We start from the raw sequence: 19,796 nt of genomic DNA, 5'->3' as shown, positions 1-19,796 counted from the left end.
CTCTCTCTCTCTCTCTCTCTCTCTCTCTCTCTCTTGAATGGTCACTATAAAGTACATGCGCCACCTGACTGCTTTTCCCATCAACGCCTGATTTCAATTTCATAGATTAACTGATTTTTGGGTAAAAATAAAAAAATCACCAAGTGATCGTATGGCAACCGCTCCTTGGTGACAGTTTTCCTTACATGCCTACTTCCATGATACCATTCCCAACTCTTAAAAGAGTAAATCTCGAAATGATAGCGCTTTTCAAAAGTTTATCTACCAGACATCCAGAGGCACTGGCTACGTTAGGCCTACCTTATGTTTGTAATCCTAGGCCTAAAGACATTCAGGAGCGACCACTACCAGTTCTCAACATTGTTAGAAATTTATTCCCTCCCTTTCAGTTCCTTATCCAGCGCTAACCCCCAGTAGACAACAGGCGCCGCCACCCCCTTCGCGCGCCCTCCCCCAACTCCTCCCGAGCGTCCACCAACCAACAAAACCATCTAAAACACGAAGGTTCGTTCGGTCGCCTTGCTTTGCTCGGCTCTGCTCATCTCATTATGTTCCCAGAAAGAGTTTGCCAACTGTCACTGGAGAAAAAAATGTAAACCTTCACAAACAAATAAGACGTAAAAGCCATTCTCATGGCGATATTTAAATTTACATAGTGATCTCTATCTAGATCGTACATCGTCAACAGCAATCTCCATAATAAAAGTTACTAAATCAAAACACAGAGTTCTTGGCCAAGTCTTATTTGAATTACCGATTAAAAATAAAGTCGTTTCAAGGTACTCACTCGGAAGAGCGGCTCTGTCGAGTTTTCTATTCTTCTGCTGTGTTGCAATACCTCATCCCATCATGGCTAATTACTAACATACCCTCTCGAGTGGGAGCCGGGTTTTTGTTCTAACCGACCAAGATCAAGCCACAGCTTTTCACACCAATAACACAACTGTCACTATCGCCGAAGTTCTGTGCTCCATAAAACGTCCCCATCAATTATTTAGTACAGGTTTTTTTTTTTATAAGTACAAGACTACCAAGTAATTCATACTTCATCACGTCGCTAAGGTTACAGCGCCGTAAAAACAGAAATGGCCACCATAAAAGATCTTACAGATCCTGAAGGAAGAATAATATCCACCAATCAGGAATATTATAATAATAAAATCACTCTTACCAATACACCCTACGAGCTGTGTTACTAATTCATTTTGAAAAAATGCACCCACGTAACAAGAGAGCACAGTAATAATACAGAAAACTCATATATATACAATAGAAGAATGGCTGACAAGTTTAATCTGAATAGTTTCAAAATACAATCAACTTCATCGAGATTTCAAACCGACGCAAATCAACAATCTTCAAGTGTACTAAATTCAAACATAAAATACAAAGAAGTTGAAAGTTATTTATATTTCCTCGTCCCCCCAAAAAGCAAGTGCACTTCTTGCTTTGCTCAGCATCAGCCTACCCAGAGAAAAAGACCTTTAAAAAATCCCTTAATCTGTGATTTACTTCAAAGTCTTATTTAATGGTCATTGTCTCCACTTCAACTTCTTCGTTTTTACCAAACTTCAATCCTAAGTTCCTAAGACTGACGGCTTGATAATTCGACCGAGAGACTGTAAATTGAAGTCCTGTTGTTCTTGGAGAGAACAAACTAAAATATAGATTTTAAGCCAAAGTTCAAGCGCTGAGGCCTACGAGGTCATTTAGCTCTGAAAAGGAAATTGAGCGTCAAAAGGTTTGAAAGGTGTAACAGGAGGAACATCTCGCAGTTACACAATGAATCAATGGTTAGTAGAGGGTGGATAGTAAGAGGGAAGAAATGAAAATGGATGCAGCTTGGGGCCGAAGGGATGCTGCAAAGAACCTGAAGTAATGCCTACAGTGCACCGCATGAGTACAATGACGGCATTAACCCACAGCCCCCACTCCGGGGATTCTTGGAAAGAGTATTTTTCCTACATATTCCAATATATATATAACTTTGGATCCCTATAGCAGCCTTATCCTGACCCCGGAACCATGGCTTGAAAAATCAGTTCGTCAAATCTAGCCCTACAGTTCTGGAGAAACACTTGAACTCGAATCCCCTATGCTCAAATATGTACACTTCGTGCCAAATTTGGTTGAAATTAATTCTTTGGTTCGATCAAGTCTGAGAGCTTACCTCAGGCTGATATTAATACGTTATCAACACGTCCGGTCAACTTGGGCCTTCAGCTCTAGCAAAATGATGATAATAATATTGTAAGGTATCAGTGTAACCATTAACCCAATCTAGGAAAGTATCTCCAAATCATTTTACAGCCAATGTTTTTGCTCCAGCTCTAGAGAAAGAAGAGCCTATCTGATGATAATTTCCGCTCAAGGCGTGATGATTGTCTCGTCGAAGCTCTCTCTCTCCTCTCTCTCTCTCTACTCTCTCTCTCTCTCTCTCTCTCTCTCTCTCTCTCTCTCTCTCTCTCTCTCTCTCTCTCAGATATGATAACCATTCTCATCTACTCTTACCTCACGTTTCTCTCTCCCCACGGTAACAGAAAAAAAAAAAAAAAAAACTGATAATCAAGTACGGAACAGAGCCTAGAGCACATATTACCCTTGATTAAAAGCGGCATACTGGGTGTTAAGGAAAGGCGGTTCCCTTCCTTATGTGCTGCTCTAGCAGAAGTGCGCGTACTGACATAAGGCCAGCTTAAATTGAACAAATCGTTACCATCGCAATTTATGGACCAGAGAAAGAGGGAGGAGGAAGGGGATCAGTTTATTTAACAAAACCTCAAATTCTATGAAGACAAAAATAAAATTAGGAGTCAAAATTAATCGGTATATTAAAGTATCACACAATAGTAAAAAAAAAAATAAGCATTAAAATAGAGAATTGCAAACTTCCCGATAAAAAAAAAAAAACATTAAAAACGAAAGCGAACTTCGCTGTTCAAAAGAAATAAAAAACAAATATAAAAAAAGTAAAATATAGAAAACGAAGTTCACGGTTCCAACCTTGGGGGCTCATTCCCATTCGGTTTCACTCTTAACCATTTACAAAAATCTACACAATCTCGCACAGACACCCAGTATCTTAACGAGAAATCTACATTTTACGTACGCAATCATTCCAGCGGTAGCTACAATTATACAGAGACCTGTGATTAAGCGCAACCCTATTCTCCTGAGACAAAAGGCAAGAGGGTACGGGGCTGGCTCGATCCACTCTCTTCTGATAGCCTCCCCATTATGCTACACTGAAGGCTTTGCGATCTAGTAAGATACCTGGGAGGGAGCAACATCCCACATAATGCAGTTCGCGTTCGCCTCTCCATTCATTCTTCAAGAGGGGGAGAAGGAGGAGGGTGGGGGAGGGGATAAACGATGGGTAGGGGAGGAAGCGTGAGGATGCACGAACCTACTGCCTACATGCACTTCGCCTCTCGATTCATTTTCCAACGACTGCAGAGGGATGGGGGGGGGGGGGGCGTCCAGAACTGGTTGCGGGACTGAGGGGAGATAACAACAACAACAACAACATTCCACACCTTATGAAATCTGCCCTTCATTCATTTCAGACGCTGCGACGGTCCGGCAGGGGAGATTGCGAAGACATTAGAGAGAGAGGAGGAAGGGAGGGACTCACCTTCATAGGAAAGAGGGTGAGAGTGTGTTGGGGTGGCTGGGCCTCACCCCTGTCCCCCTACATCCTAAACCCTCCCACCTGGCCCACCTGTTTCCTACAAGGTCACCAAGTTCAAAATAGTAGAAAATGGATGCGTACCACTACTAGCCAAAATGTCAGGCCCCACACACAGCACTCAAAAGCGACTCTGATTGCCTCTTTTATCAACACAAAAATCTAATTATCCTATCTTCCAGACAAAACACAGCAAAGAAAGGAGGCATCAAAAGGGTAACAATGCGCTCACTACATCCAGTGACACCTTTGGACGCAAGCATACAAAACATGCAACGGACCTTTGAGTGTACAAAGCCGATCAGGCAATCCTCGACAAAACTGGCTTGTAAACCAATATGTCTAGACCATACTGTACCCAAGGTCACACAACACTGGAAAGTCAATGGTATGCATGCATCGCACAATGAAAACAAATAATAAAACACCCATCGTAACGCTAAAGCAAATAATAAAACAATGTGCGCACCGAAGACAGATACCAAACCAATACGTCTCGCTACGACTCTGTAAAGGACAATTCTTTACATCTAAGGATAATTTTACACCTAGCCAATGGCTGCATCCAGACCAAACGGGTATTTCATAACGCTGTCCGATGACGAACGGTGAATTTAATATGCGCCTTCAGTTCAGAACCTTACCAGTAACGGGAGAATTTCAAGAGAGAGAGAGAGAGAGAGAGAGAGAGAGAGAGAGAGAGAGAGAGAGAGAGAGAGAGAGAGAGAGAGAGAGAGAGGAGAATTACAAATTTCCCATTTCCGAAATGATTGATAAAAAAAAAAATAAAAAAAAGTCTTGACTCTCAACTGGATCTTCCTACCTTATAGGAGTCTCTCCACACTACTGATACAGAACCGCGATAAATCATGAGCCTCGTCTGACGTCATCACACTTTCACAAGAGCTAAAAACGACGAAAAAAGTCGCAACCGAAAAGCCGATATGATAAACATTGCTATTGATAGAATACCTATACAAAATGTATTGATCCATTCATTAAAATGAAAAAAAAAATGAAGGCATTCACATTCACCATACAACGCAAAAAAGGCCGGGGGAGGGTAGGAGAGGGAAGGGTCCCTTACCTGTTAGTGCGGCAACAGGTTGCTATCCACTCCAATGGCCGATTATTTAGGAACGGCATCTTGTGCAATATGAACTGTTGCTAAGGCACACGCGCACACTATGTAATATGTATACATACAGACATACATATATACATATATATATATTATATATATAATAATATATATATATATATATATATATATATATATATATATATCTATATATATATATATATATATATATATATATATATATATATAATCCAGAATGGTGTAAAATCCTTACGTAGCTGTATAAAATATGTATTTCTCTCTACAGTAAATTACAGCTTTCGACCATCGGCTGTCTTGTTCACCAAAATGTGGTATATCGTTTAAAGAACTGACGATATACCACATTTTAGTGAAGACCACAGCTGATGGTCGAAAGCTTTAATTTACTGTAGAGAGAAATATATATTTGATATAACATTAGGATTTTACATCATTGTGGATGATTACCCCATATATCCACCATATATATATATATAGATATATATATATATATATATATATGTGTGTGTGTGTGTGTGTGTGTGTGTGTGTGTGTGCGTGCGCGCGCGCGCGAAGTACATTTTAATTTGTCACTTATACACGTGTTTGATTCCCATTTACATATATTAAGCTAAAATACCGTATAGTGGGGAATTCGTAATACCTTCGTATTAATTTAATTTACACATATATGGAATCATGACTAATGAAGTATTTTTGCGCCGGTCAAGAATCGAATCATGGCCTAGTTACTTCATTTGCATTAATTGTCATTGGCAATTGTGCTGAAGCTGGTTGTGAGCGCTTAAATAAAACCAAACAAATACATTGCTTAAAATTCAATAGTTATCAAAACGTCTTTCGCATTGAGAGAGAGAGAGAGATGAGAAGAGAGAGAGAGAGAGAGAGACGAGAGAGAGAGAGAGAGAGAGAGAGAGAGAGAGAGGAAATCCAAGAAAAGGAAACCTCTCATGTAGCCACTTTCTCGAATATATATATATATAATATATCTATATAGATATATATATATATAATATATATATATATATATATATTGTGTGTGTGTGTATACGGCGAATCGGGCAACGATCTCCGTCCGTGGCACGGCACAAAAATACTTTATATCTCACATTACATAACATACACCTGTATCTAACCGCTTATGTAAATCCGAGGGTGAAAAGACACAGTACCTTGTCTATCAGTGGCTTCGGGCCAAATGACGTTTCTTGAAACGGAAGACGATATCGGATGCACTTCCCCGGGAGATTAAGTTACCCCTGTAAAAAGGCAGATACACAGCACACGCAGGAAACTGAGTGCTACATGAACACGTTCGTATAAAATTACGTACCGGCTTCATTTGATAGCAGTGAGCTTGAACGAGTTCAAACGCAGTGGTCCTACTAGCAACTAAACATTACTGACAACAGTGCCCAGTGCCCGGTGTCTGGACAATTTTGGGGGAACTTGCAACAATAGAGATAAGATTTAATCCCGGGGGAACTTGCAACAATAGAGATAAGATTTAATCCCATGTGAAAAGGGTGAAACTGTCCAAACTTTTCCTTCAATTAATTTAAGTAATGGCTATTCACAAACCATGCGCTAGACAATTTCCATTGACGGCGCCCTACAAACCAGGGATTCATTCCCCCTCTATTCTCGTGCCATGCAAGTCTTCCAGTTCACGAATATCTTTCATGATCACCACCTGCTCTCTCTGTTTTGTATCCTGTCATGAGTCACTTTTTCCCACTGATCTTGGCACCATTCTTTGCTTTCTAATCTGATTAGCTATCTTAGAGCCGAAATTATTCTTGACAAAAACACGCTAATCGTTCACGGAACAACGGTTTTTTTTTTCAAAGCCCCTTGAGGTTTTCTTACGAACGCCAAGACAAAGCCGGTGAGTGAGCGGTAATATTTGCAAACTGAAACCCACGGTTGCTACAGACGAAAGCCAGTAAGCGGTGTCTACGGGCGAAATAATGATTTTGTACCACTCGCCAGAGCTTTATCCATAAAAATGAGGCAACTTACACAAAGGACACACATCAACTGTCATGATGGTAACGACGTTTTTAAATTATATGTAAACAAAATTGTGCCTTACGCTACTACCGTTATGCCATGCAAATAATCCTTACCAGTGCATTCACACTTCTCTTTGATCAGGGAGACTAATCATATTTACCTCCTAATCTCTGCGCTTGTATAATTCAGAACTGGTAATTTTGTTTTCCTTTTACTTGTAATGTTGCATTACTGAAAATAACAGTTGCATTATCACTCGAAGAACTTCGAGGTATCAATTTCCGCTCTTTAGTTCTTTTAAAGTGACTGTTCTGTCTTCATTACTATTTTCCAGGCGAATCAAGGTCGGTTGGGGCACTGTTCAAACACCGGGCATCTATTCATTTCTGTATGCCAAGAGCCTGGCAGAAGTTGAGAGATCTGCTCAAGTTGCCTAATTATCGCATTTCTTAAATTTTGTCATCGCCTAGTATACCTTAATATATGAACACCAAGTATGCGACCGCAACCATTTCCATTACCAACCAATAACCAATTCACAGCTTCATCCCAAACAACCTGGTCAAAAAAAAAAGGAGTAATACCTGTAGAATTCCTAAACAACGGTTCCAGCCTTCCATGGGTGGAAGATTATCTATCGCGTCGAGAAGCTCCCTCAGGTGTATGGGGCTCATCATTTGAACTGGTTACTTAAAGCGATGATGTCATACCTGACTTAGGAATGGAATACATTGTGCCAGATCGAATTTGAATTCAGACCTGAAATGGGATTGCAGAAATGACATGACAGGGTGGAGTATTTTGGCTTATCTAGAATGAGATCCAAAGGTCTGTCAAAGTTTTTAAAATTCATGTACTAGCTGGTTAGCGATGCATGATATTCATCGAGGGTTGAAAGCCGTGATTGCGAACAGCGAAACACGAGCCTCCACGGCTGAATTATGATACAGCACTGGATGGGCCTCGGATAAGAGAACGTTTAACCTCTTGTTTTAGGATGAAGTGAAACAAAGGCGCATGTGTCGGGGTTGAAATGGATGATGCCTTCCCGAAAATTCTTAATGTGCAATATTTTGTGGTGTTCATAACTTCGTTGAATGTTACTTAAGAGTAGTGTCGAAGCTTTTTTTTTTTTATCCAACAACAATAAAAAAAAGTACAAGACCGTTTCTTTTCGCTCTCTATATTTGTGAAAAGGTGCATGTAGCCCTACCAACATTCGTTCTACTTGACAGCGGCTCGTAGGACGGGGAAACAATATTGTTCAACAGTCACAAACGACTCGGCAGACAAATATCACCCAACGACTATCAGATAGATATCACCCACTTGGTATGCCGGCCATTATAGATTTTCAGATACTGCTCTCAATATCTTCAACTGCTGACTATCTCAAAACTACATTTCAACTCTGATCAAGACCTCAAACAGTTTTCAAATATGTATCTAATAAAGACCGTTTGGTGCTCCATAGGCTTGTTAACTATCTACGCGTCACCTACTCCGAGGTGTTATACTAAACATGGCGGAATTTCCTCATTTCCTCGGGATGCCGCGTTTAGTACTAGCCCCTCGGGGATCTGCAGTCTCGAACGGTTGTGTATGTTCGTCAGTACTGTCTCTGTAGTATATATACCTGTGACTTCTAATATACTACTATGTATCAGTCCTTAGTCAATGGCTTGGAATAAAGTCGAAACCAGTCAGGACCTACACCCAGACTCTTATTTTTTCACCTGTGGCTATGTGATAAATGAATCACGAGTTACAATGATTATATATATATATTATATATATATATATATATATATATATATAATATATCTATATATATATATATATATAGATAATTAAATATATATATTACTATAATATATATATCATATTATATTATATTATATTATTAAAATATATTAATAATATATTATAATAATTAATATATAATTAATAAACATATATATATTTCTATATTTTGTGGCCGACACATTAGCAAGCCTAACAAGCCACTATCTGCCATTTATCAAGTTGATGATCACGGATTGCCGCCTGGTGTCTGAATAATGCAACATCGCATGATATTTAGTTTCCGATCTGAAAGAAACTCGGGCAACCAGGCTTCTATGAGCCAAGTTCGGGTTTACCCTCTTCTCCATGGGGTTCTTGCATGCTATGAATCAACTCTATCGAAGTTCTGGTGCAGTCGGGAGACGGTATCAAATTTGCGGTTTGATTCTGGAATTCTGATCATCACTTCAGTTGGATTGATCGATCGGCTGAGCTAGGTAAATTTTCTTTGGAAAGTCGTGTTGATTTTGGAGATAATTAGCCTATCCTTCAAGAGAGAGACAGAGAGATAATAGCACTTGACAAGGGACAGAAGTACGTGTTCACAAATTACAAGTAATGATGATTCATTGTAAAATAAAACCGCCTTCTCTCCAAACTTTACCCTTTTGACGGATGGCGAAATCTCTCCTCCCTTCGCATCTTCGTCCCAAGTTGGTGAGGCAAGTTACAGGTTGTGTAAAACCATACGCAATTCGTCACTATGTTTTTTCCTTTGTTTACACCCGTTTCTTTGCCCTCCTGATTCAACACCTGACTTCTCTCTTTTAAAATAATAAAAGTATTTAACTGATTAAAATGTTGGAATAATTAGGAGTCGGAGGCTATCGCTAACCTCTCGCAACCAAAACTACGTCTTCCTTATCCTACACCCCTCCCCGAAAATACCCTCCCGCGGGACCTTCAACCCCACCCTCGATGTAACCCCTCGTTAGGCATAATGTGCCTGAAGCATCTCATGCTCAGAGCTTAAGGCCGACCTAATATGAGGAGAAGGAACGGCAACAGACTGTCGGGTAACCCGACAGAAGATGGACACAGCCGATAAGAGCAACCCAGTCGTCCCCCTCCCTTCCCTTCTCGACCACCCTCAACTCCTATCAGAACTCCCCCTCTCCCTTCCTCCAACTCACTTCTCCACCACTCCTCATCCTACCTATCTGGAGGAAGGTGGCACCACGACCACCCACCTACCGAGTAGCTATTGTGTTTGCATCAGGAACATATTGTTCAGGTCTGAAACGATCGGGTTTCGTAAGTTTAACTTGCTGTTGGAATACACATAAAAGCGAGCGAGCGTCAAGCCCATCAGATTTGGTCTTCACACAAAGCAAATGTTTCTATTTACAAAGAGGCCAGAGAACAGAACGGCTACGCAAGGCCATTGGAACTGTAATCTTCATTCCACACCGGTCTATGTTACTGGACTAGAGAATTCTGACTAGCAAATCATAATCCAAAATGAATATCTCCTGGAGCCAGTTACGGTGAACAACAAAGCTTATAGTTACAGTTTACTAAGTACTGACTTTATTCATTGACTATGGCGATATATTAACTCCCTAGATACCTATCACACTCATTGGTCTATCCTCTTCTGCACAAGATTTCGTCCGTTTCTCGACCTACCACATACACCTAATGGGAAATTTTGTCTGAGGGTGTTGAATTCAATCATTAAAGTACCTCGGGCACACAATCAGTTATTTACTTGAAGAGACTAAATGAATGTTCAATATTTAGTGAAAATTACACGTGGACATTTGTGATCCTTCATATGTATAAAATATCTAGAAGGTGGGTACTTTCGCAAAACTGGAACTTAGCCTACGGCTAGACATGATATTTATCTAACGGACCAGGTTCTGCTGGGACATGGCATGTCATTCAAAAGTAAATGCGCCGGACTGTATGTCGCAATAAATGGTATATACAATGCTTGGGTATATAAAATACGAAAATTGGAGATATAACAAAAACAACGTTAGTGTGACTCTTGCAAAATTCATACACACACACGCATTAATATATATGCTTACTTGAAACTCTCTCTCTCTCTCTCTCTCTCTCTCTCACACACACCAATTAAGCAGCAAGCAAGCAAATGGGGGAGGGGTTAGCTATTGTGGCAACAGTCTGACTGACGATGGGCTAAAGAATAAAGATTGAATGCGGAAATGTAAAATTGCTTAGGAAGACTGAATCTGTGCCCGATTAGGTCCGCAAAAAGAATGGGTTGTTGTTATAATCTCTAGATTTAAATGCAAATGTAGACTATGGGGCTTATAAGGCGTAATGCATCTGATGGGTACATACCGTAATCTACATATATATCTCCCTCGGTTAATTTTCTTCCGCACCTCGACTGCGACCTATCAAAGTCGACTGATCACCAGTTACCTAAATCACCTCTGAAATCAACGGTCTCTCACTGCCATAACAAGCTTAAAACGTTTGACATGACTCAGAAATCGAACTAGGCTCTCTCACTTAAGAAGCAAGAACTACAAGGACACTTCAGTTTTTAAATAAGAGCATAGACCGGTGTTTCAAGATGGGTTGGACATTTGGACATAACGGAACGAAAGGAACGGAGAACAGATCAGAATTTGGGCCAAAGATCAAGCGGTGGGACCTATGAGGTCATTCAGCGCTGAAACGGAAATTGGCAGTAAAAAAAAAAAAAAAAAAAAAGTTTGAAAGGTGTGACAGGCAGAAAACCTCGCAGTTGCACCATCAAACAATTGTTAGGAGCGTGTGGAAAGTAAGGAGGAAGAAAGAGAATATGAACAGAGTTACAGGAAACTGAATGAAAGGGGTTGCAGCGTGGGGCCGAAGGGGTACTGCAAAGAATATTAAGTAATGTTTACAGTGCACTGGCGGCACTTCCTTCCTACGGGAAGATGTTAGCCTTTTAGGCAAAAGGATCAGAAGACTTGGAAAGAGCTGCATTGGGTCAAGTCAAAGAGGCACTGGAAATGAACGGCCTTAATATCCCAGAAGAGCAGGACTGCAGGCAAGATAGCAAGCGAATGACGAATGTGGGGTTAGACGCACTGCCAGTGAACCTATGTAAAACCTTGTCAAGCACCTGATAATTCAATATTGGGTCTATCAAAGATTCAAGTTCAAATATGAAAGTGATAGTGACCGTATTGTATTTCTCTGGTAACAACCCTTCAACAGGGAAGTAGTTTTTTTAACCCCTTTATATAATATATTTATAGTTTTGTATATATATATATATAGATTAGATATATATATTATATATATATATATATATATATATATATATATATGTATATACATATAATATATTATACATAATATAACTTATATATCTATATATCCAATATATACATATATATCATAATATATACTGTATGTATACATATCTATAATCAAATATAATATAATATATACTATATACATAAAGCATCACTGACAGAAACGGCCAGTAGTGATGGGATAATCGGATGATTCACATTGTAATTAGAAGTATTGGTAAACCTATAATTAACTCCCGCCATTTAGGTACAAAGAGAGTGCAACAGTACAGCAGTCATTATATCCCGTTACACTATTAGTTAGCGCAATAAAAATACCCTTTTGGTTGAAATAAATAGGGTTCTCCTAATTACACATTTTACAGTCTGCAGAACTAGACATTCAAACATAATATATATATATATATAAATATATACTATATATATATTATATATATATAATATATATATATAGATATATTATAATTTATATATATATATAGTATATATATAATTATATTATATGTGTGTGTGCGTGTGTGTGTTTGTATGTATGTAGTTGAGCACTGACATATTATTTTATTATAAGTGCTAAATCATAAATAAACCGCGAATATACTTTCAAGACTGTCCCATTCAATAGCCCCCTGTCCCGTTCAATATTATCTTGCCTAGCCTGTAAGAATAATCCGCGTCCGTCTTTCTACCAACCACCTAACATTCATTGCTCTATTTCTCCGCTCACACTTACCCTCAAAACCTCGCTTTTGATCATTTTATTTCTTCAACGTTGTTTTATACAAACATATTCACACTACATCATCTTTATAAAAAGTTAAATTTATCACTATTTACTACAGACTCTCTTCAGTACCCACTATTATTAACGTATCACCTACAATCATCAACAATTATATATACTCCATTTAAGAGTCAGTCTTATGGTAATTTGTCTTTGCGGAAGCCTTTTCATGAACACGGCAAAAATTGGTAGCAATTTACAGCTAGGATGTAGATCAAGAACGAACCCTGGCCATAGCAACTTGAGTCTTCGTAAGGCTGGCCTAAATATAATGGCCGTTTTTATACTGGTGGAAAATCTGAATGGTGGCGGAAAATAACCAAAATATCTGAAATTAGGTCTAAAACGTATCTATGGGCTATTAGTGTGCAATTAAGGCCACACAGAGTAACAACAGCTAACCACCCTTTTGTTTCTCTTTACTTTTTATTTCTAGTACGTTTAACAAGTCGTCGTCGTAATATCTTTCTGAGGCACCGTATGTTGTTAGGCTACTTGAGAATGCACTGAAGTAACAGTCCAAGTTTTTGGAATCCGTTGTGTAACCTTCCAGCTCTTAGCTGTTAGCATTATGCCCTTCTCAGTCTTGACTGTGCCCTACCATAGCTGACTAATGGTACCTCATGAAACAGGCCCAGACTCCCGTCTCCCGCCAAGTGTAATGAAGATGGGACAAATGGTCAAGTATCTTCAAGTCATACAATGCGCCTTGGCTGACTTTTTTACGGGCTGCTGTAACGCAAGGGCCCGTGCCAGTATAAGGCTGGCTAAATCTATGCCCTGACTGACCTGGTTGATTGTCAACCGTTGCAGGTCGCAGTCGGGGGATCAAGAGAAGAATAGCAGTGTAGTAATGAGCTAGTGAGCATGGGCGAGGCAATGGCCTATCTCGTTCGGATCGGATGGAAGTAATCCAAGAGTATTCACTTTCTCTCCACACACACACACACGCACAATTCAAATTTTCTACATATTTGAAAGCTTTAGGTCAAAAGCTAGACGTCGTACTACGGGACGAAAAGGGAAATGTGGCCTACAATATTTTCCCAATGATCCCTTCTGGCCATTTGTGAGAAAAAATATTTTCTTAATGGTTCAGAAGGGCTATTAAATAAATATAAACGAAGAGCTTCCATACAATCCTTTACAATTTCCATCACTAATTATATCATGACTGTTTGGCAACATCGGGGCAAAATATATGGACATTCTTCACTCACTATAAATTATTAAGTTATTTGATGCAATTCAGTTCATAATAATTCATAAGCAGCATATATTAATTTGTTTTACACCTACATAAATAAAATTGTTCCTCTACTCAACCATAAAATGTGCTGGGAATGGTCTTCTCTCTCGCACACGTACTAGCATCCGCTCTTTCGATTAACGGTAGGATGTTCATCCAATATCACATCATTGGGCTACTTGCATACGTACTAAAAATCTAAATACAGCAAGTCCTCTGAAGTGCATTCCTGAGTTCAAACAAGAAATCCTTGATAATCTGGCAATTCCTTAAGAGCCACGGGTTTGATTTTGGAAGCCTATGGAAATACCGTTCTGTGATATTTACAAAAGGACGTTACTTATCGTTGACAGAAGAAAAAATGGGGGTAGGGCTTCTGACAATCAAGTTGGTCCGTTTAGGAAGTATAGTACTGGTAAAAATATTCTTCCGTAATATGCTGCTCGACACAATATTAAAGTACAACACACAAATAAACAACAATGAACTGTAGACGTAGCTTCTTGTAACTGAAAACGAAAAAGTCCTCTAACAGAAAATCAATTTGTATTATAATTTTAAGCAGACCTATGGCAAGGACAACCCAGCACGGTAAACAAAGTGATCCAGTTTCTTAAATTCGGAGGCTAACTTTACTTGGGGGAAATGCAACTACTGACGCCAAATCCACATACAATCGATTCATCATTCAGACTTTGATAAGCTTTCCGTGAAAACGATACTGAAGAGTCCAAACGTGCGGCTTAGTTAGCTAGTTGAGAAAGGAGTGTCGTACGAAACCCCGCGCGGAACGCTACATGCAACAGGTGAATTTCCAGTGTACAAAGGGGCGTGAGGAGCGCTGCAAAAATGCAGTTTTTAAAATAGCATTTATTTTGCTAAAATAATATAACTTTAGAACTTCGATGTGCTGCATATAATCAAAAGTTGATAAATATGTGCTTACCATACAACATAAGACCATAAAGCTGTTAAGACAAAATCGCTAATTTGCAGTGCTTCATTGTTCAACTGTTAATAATTTGGATAAATTTCTTTAGTACACAACGCGAATGTTTATTCTATCTGTAAATGAATAGGAATTTAAACAAAGTTTCTCTTACGTCATTATCTTTGCAAATTATTGCTGTGTCGGATTTTAGAATTTATGAATTAAAATAACTAGGATGTCATGATTTACGACACTAAGTGTCAGTTGGGTAGGGGGGATTGCCCCTGAAAACAGGTACGACCAAGTCTCCTGGGTTAAATTAGGCTGTATTCCTTCTCAAACAATGGTTGAATTTGAGATTTCTGTATAAACTAACTTTTCCTGGAAACCCATGGGCCTAGTTTGTTGAATTTTGCAGGGACTAAAGGGAAGGCCTAATGCATTGGCAAAACTGACACGCGGGTGGTTTGGGATAGAAATAAAAAGAATCAAAATATTTCTCTGGTGATAACAACAGTAAATTACAGAGAGCATTTACCATACATGTATTGTAGCCTATTCCCTCCCCTCTTTATCTCTCGTACATTATAATTCAATGCCCTTAAATACAAGAACGCCAATCCAAATGAACAAAAGGCAACGGAAGTCAGGACCGAGAGGTATGAATTTGAATTACGAGCATAAATCCTAAGCGATTTGGTAGATGAGTGGCACGTGCCGTAAGAGAGATTACTTGGGTGAAGGAAAGAAGTCAGAAAGAGAGAGAAGGAGAGAGATATTATATGCCGGTTCAATTAATTACTATCCCCTTTGGTAGGACTGAATCCGCACTTCAATTCTGAACATCTGTAATTTGTTACCATACCTCATCGGCATTCCAATGCACGTTTCCTTTCGGGTTAGGTTAAATTCATAGCAATGAAGGGGGTTTTAAAAAAATCAATCGAAACATGTTTTCGTCCTGCTTGCTGCAGTTTAATGAGAGAGAGAGAGAGAGAGAGAGAGAGAGAGAGAGAGAGAGAGAGAGAGAGACGAGATGTTTAGAGAGAGATGAGACGGAGAAGGAGAGATGAGAGAGAGAGAGAGAGAGAGAGTTAAGTAAAATTTTAAAGTTTTTTTACATAATATTATGGAAATTAAATGAATACACACCAAGAATAAATACAGGCATGGGCAACAGCCGTAGGCCTAAAATATTTCTCAAGACAAGGTGAATGGATACGGCAGACAACAAGACCTTAGGAATCAGGAATTTCCTTACCTGTTAAGAGTAGTCTGGCCCAATGGTAGGGGTTGGCACACACATACACGTGATCGTTACGGGCGGCGCAGCAAGGAAGGCTCTGGATGAGGGCGGCGGTAGGAGGCTCCGGTTGATAGGAGCCGAATTGGTGGTGGGAGGAGAGCTGGTGTTGATGGAATAAGTCTGGCCATCGCCACAACCACATCATCAACAGGTGTGGTGGCGGAGGAGGAGGTGGCACGGGTGCCAGAACCTCGCCGTTGCTGTGATGGTTGTTAGCACTGCCATCCACGCCCCTTCCTCCCCCTCCCCCGCCCCCACCTTCCGATTCCCCGTTGCGAGGGACGAGGACACACTCACCGGGCTCTGCGCCCCCCGATTCCAAGGCAGCCACCAGCAATTCCAATTGGGACTCGGTCAGACGGCGGAGCAGCTGCATGGCAGGCGCTTTCAGCTGCTGCTCCGCCTGGCGCTGCAGCTGTTGTTGGTCGTTGGCGAGGGCTAGGCCTATCTTGCGCGCCTTCCAAGCTCGCTTCACCAGGTTGCTCTTCCTGGAACGAAACATGAACATGAAGCAGGGCACGGCGCTGTCCGGGCATATCTTGGAAGAGGGCGAGCTGGAGGCCGCCCCGCCCAGCCCGAGACCCGCCCACCCACACCACCCAACCTCTCCCTCTTTCTTGACTTCTTGCTTAATATGACTTCGCCCTCTCCTCCTCCTCCCACCACCACCACCACCACCACCACGATCTCCTTGGTAGCTGTTGCTACTGCTGCTATTACTACAACAGCTGCTGTCACTCCAGATGGGGGGCTTGGCCGAAGACGAACTCGCCTCCGTCGTGGTGGTGGTCCTCGAAGGTTCGGTCTTGGCCGAAGTGACGAAGGCGCTGGAGGAGATGATGGCAGAAGCCGCCACAGCTCCACCAAGGGGGCTGGCACCGCATGGGGCCTCCGCCCGCACCTACTAGCGACACCACAAACAACACCAAAAACACTCGGCCGATAGATACACTCGACGGTTCCTCTGCTACGCTACTTTTCTCTTCCTGACAAGTGTTAAGGAGGAACAGCAGTAGATCACAAGACACTTTACAGCCGCTTTTTATGGTCAAGTGGTTTGTTATGCACACACTTTTAAACCGCCCTCGGATAAACATTCACTGATACCCATACTAAACCCTTCATGAATAAAAAAAAGAAGACAACCTTCCACAAACACACATGCAGGGAATACGTGTTGCAATGCACCGTTAACGCACGCAGGTACACACGGGACCAGGTATGAATTGTGTGTGTACAGTCTCAGGTGTGGTGCTCGACTGACTATGATGGTTGGCCCTTGCTCGCCACACAACACTCTCCACTTCTCGCCACCGAGTTCAATACAACCTTTTTCTACAGCGTTATTTCTCCGTGACAAACCATACACCATTCTTTACACCGTAAAGAAACACGTATAGTGTCTTCTGAACAACATTTGATAAACTTCTTCGTTTCGCTAACGAACGCATACAAATTACGCACCGGCAACTTTTACCCTAGCGTTCCGTTGCCAGATCACGCGATGGGTATGCATTATTTTTACGTCACGGTGGTCGAGTTGGGTCACGTTATTTAGGTGGGTGTGGTTACAAACATCACACGAGGTCATGGGGTCACAGATTGACGAGTGAAGATAATCATCTTATCAAGTGTTGAGCCCTAGAGAGAGGAGGTTGTTTATTGACATCATTGCTTCTTTTAAAGTGCCGCTCTCATGTGTTCTTCCACTACCACTACTACTCGGGTCCCGCTTACCACCCCCTCCCCTGATACTCAAGTTCAGGGCAAGGAAGAGTACTCTTCAACATAAACTCTCTTCTCTCTCTCTCTCTCTCTATTAATTCAGTAATTTTGTCACTTCATGCCTCTCTCTTTGCACTTATTCATTAGCAGTCTTGGTTTAATATAGCAATGAAATCACTGGTCTGACTACCTCTAGAATAATGTATGTTCTGGTTATAAGGCAATTTCGAATACCACCCGCTGCTTTCAGACCACCCGCGTCAGGAAAAAAAGAGAAAACTATCTTTCCTACAGCGTAATTTTCCACAATTTCGCTTCATTGTTCTTTCTGCCAGGCCACAATTTTATCGCAAGAATTCTTCGTTTGCGCTCCATATTTTCATGGCAATATATTTCCACTCCGGTAACAGACTGTCATTGGAGGCAAATGTCGATGTAAATAGCAGTCTAGGTGAACATCATGCCGTTGTTTTACAGTTGAATTGAAGCCGAAAAAAAGAGGCGATCTGACGAGAGACTCCGTCATGTCTGGCGATGTTGGAGGTTTCGGAGCATCGGTCTAAAGAAAAAACGACGTGTTTCCTAAGCCCTGTGAAAGCTTACTGCCGCACGATTCGTGTACTTATCGTGGTGTTCTTTGAAAAGGTGTTATCCCTCTGTGCAAAGAAAGTCGAGTATTTTCTGAGTATGCCTTTTCTAATTCGAGAAGGTGGGATTATATTAGAATAAACTTAAACATGGCATAATTCCCTTTGACCGTTACATTATAACACTACATGAACACCTACTTTACAGTGCGTGAACGTATGTTAAAACTGCGCTTCCTGCCATTAATATAATTGTTTCAATCACACACGCTTAAAAAATACACACACACACACACACACACACACACACATATATATATATCATATATATATATATATATATACATATATATAAACATAAGATATAAATATATACCTATATGTGTGTCCCACTTTCTAACCATAAGAACAATTATAAATCATTGAAGGATCTTGTACGTCTCCATTCCATGCGAACAGGTGGACAAAGGCTTTTCAATACGACTTGGAAATGGAAGATTATTATTAACGTACCAGTTTATAATAGAAACAGCTGGTGCGTCGTGAGTTTTGCATATAGTGAGAACACTAAAGGAGCTCATTGGTGATAAGTCTGGGTACGACATTCTGGTGATGTTTAGTCAGTGCTCCTTACGCGGTGCACTGTAGACATTACTTAAGGAAAGCAGCGTCCCTCCGGTCCGCAGCTGCAACCCCTTTCATTCCTTTTCACGTATCTCCGTTCATATCTTTTCCTCCATACTTTCCACACTTTCCTAACAATTAATTCATAGTGCAACTGAGAAGTTTTCTTCTTGTTACACGTTTCAAACCTTTTTACTGTCAATTTCCGTCTCTGCTGAAAAATATTACTTACAAAATTAATTCTGGCTACGCTTGGCCTTTAGCCTAAATTCTATATTCTGTTCTGTTCAAGCCCTGTTTAAAGTTTTAGGTTTCCGCAGTCAGCTTCGGGTTCAAACTTTTTGCCGATTACTGTAGACTCGTAAATTTTCACCTTTCACCCAGCTCAGGACCCACAAAGATTTAAGGACCCCATACACTGAACGATTGTCTGAACGACTGTCTGTATCGTTCGCAAAAACACTATAGGCTGGTCTAAATGCAAAAGTGGGCGGAGCTTCGTGTCTGAACGATCTCAGCGGGAATCTGTCACGAACAGGTTGCTGGCTTGCGACTTAAGTCTGTCATACACAGATCGTTCAATGTATGGGTTTGTCTGCGCGTCTCTTCTTGAGATGATGCCATGTCTTCTCGA

The 19,796-nt window shown here is 40.6% G+C and overlaps 1 protein-coding gene across 3 annotated transcripts in view; it reads right to left on the bottom strand.

Moving 5' to 3' along the window:
* LOC135208462 (mothers against decapentaplegic homolog 6-like) overlaps positions 1–17,502 on the bottom strand; it is a 169,151-nt gene extending 151,649 nt beyond the window's left edge. For all 3 annotated transcript variants that reach the window (XM_064240662.1, XM_064240663.1, XM_064240664.1), the window contains exon 1: positions 16,182–17,502. In XM_064240662.1, the coding sequence (XP_064096732.1) occupies positions 16,182–16,734 (553 nt within the window). In that variant the 5' untranslated portion in view covers positions 16,735–17,502. The remainder of the gene's footprint in view (positions 1–16,181) is intronic.
* Positions 17,503–19,796: the final 2,294 nt, after the last annotated feature.

The sequence above is a fragment of the Macrobrachium nipponense genome, chromosome 35, assembly GCF_015104395.2.
Source record: "Macrobrachium nipponense isolate FS-2020 chromosome 35, ASM1510439v2, whole genome shotgun sequence".
Classification (NCBI taxonomy): Eukaryota; Metazoa; Arthropoda; class Malacostraca; order Decapoda; family Palaemonidae; genus Macrobrachium; species Macrobrachium nipponense.
This window is presented reverse-complemented; position numbering and strand designations above follow the sequence as displayed.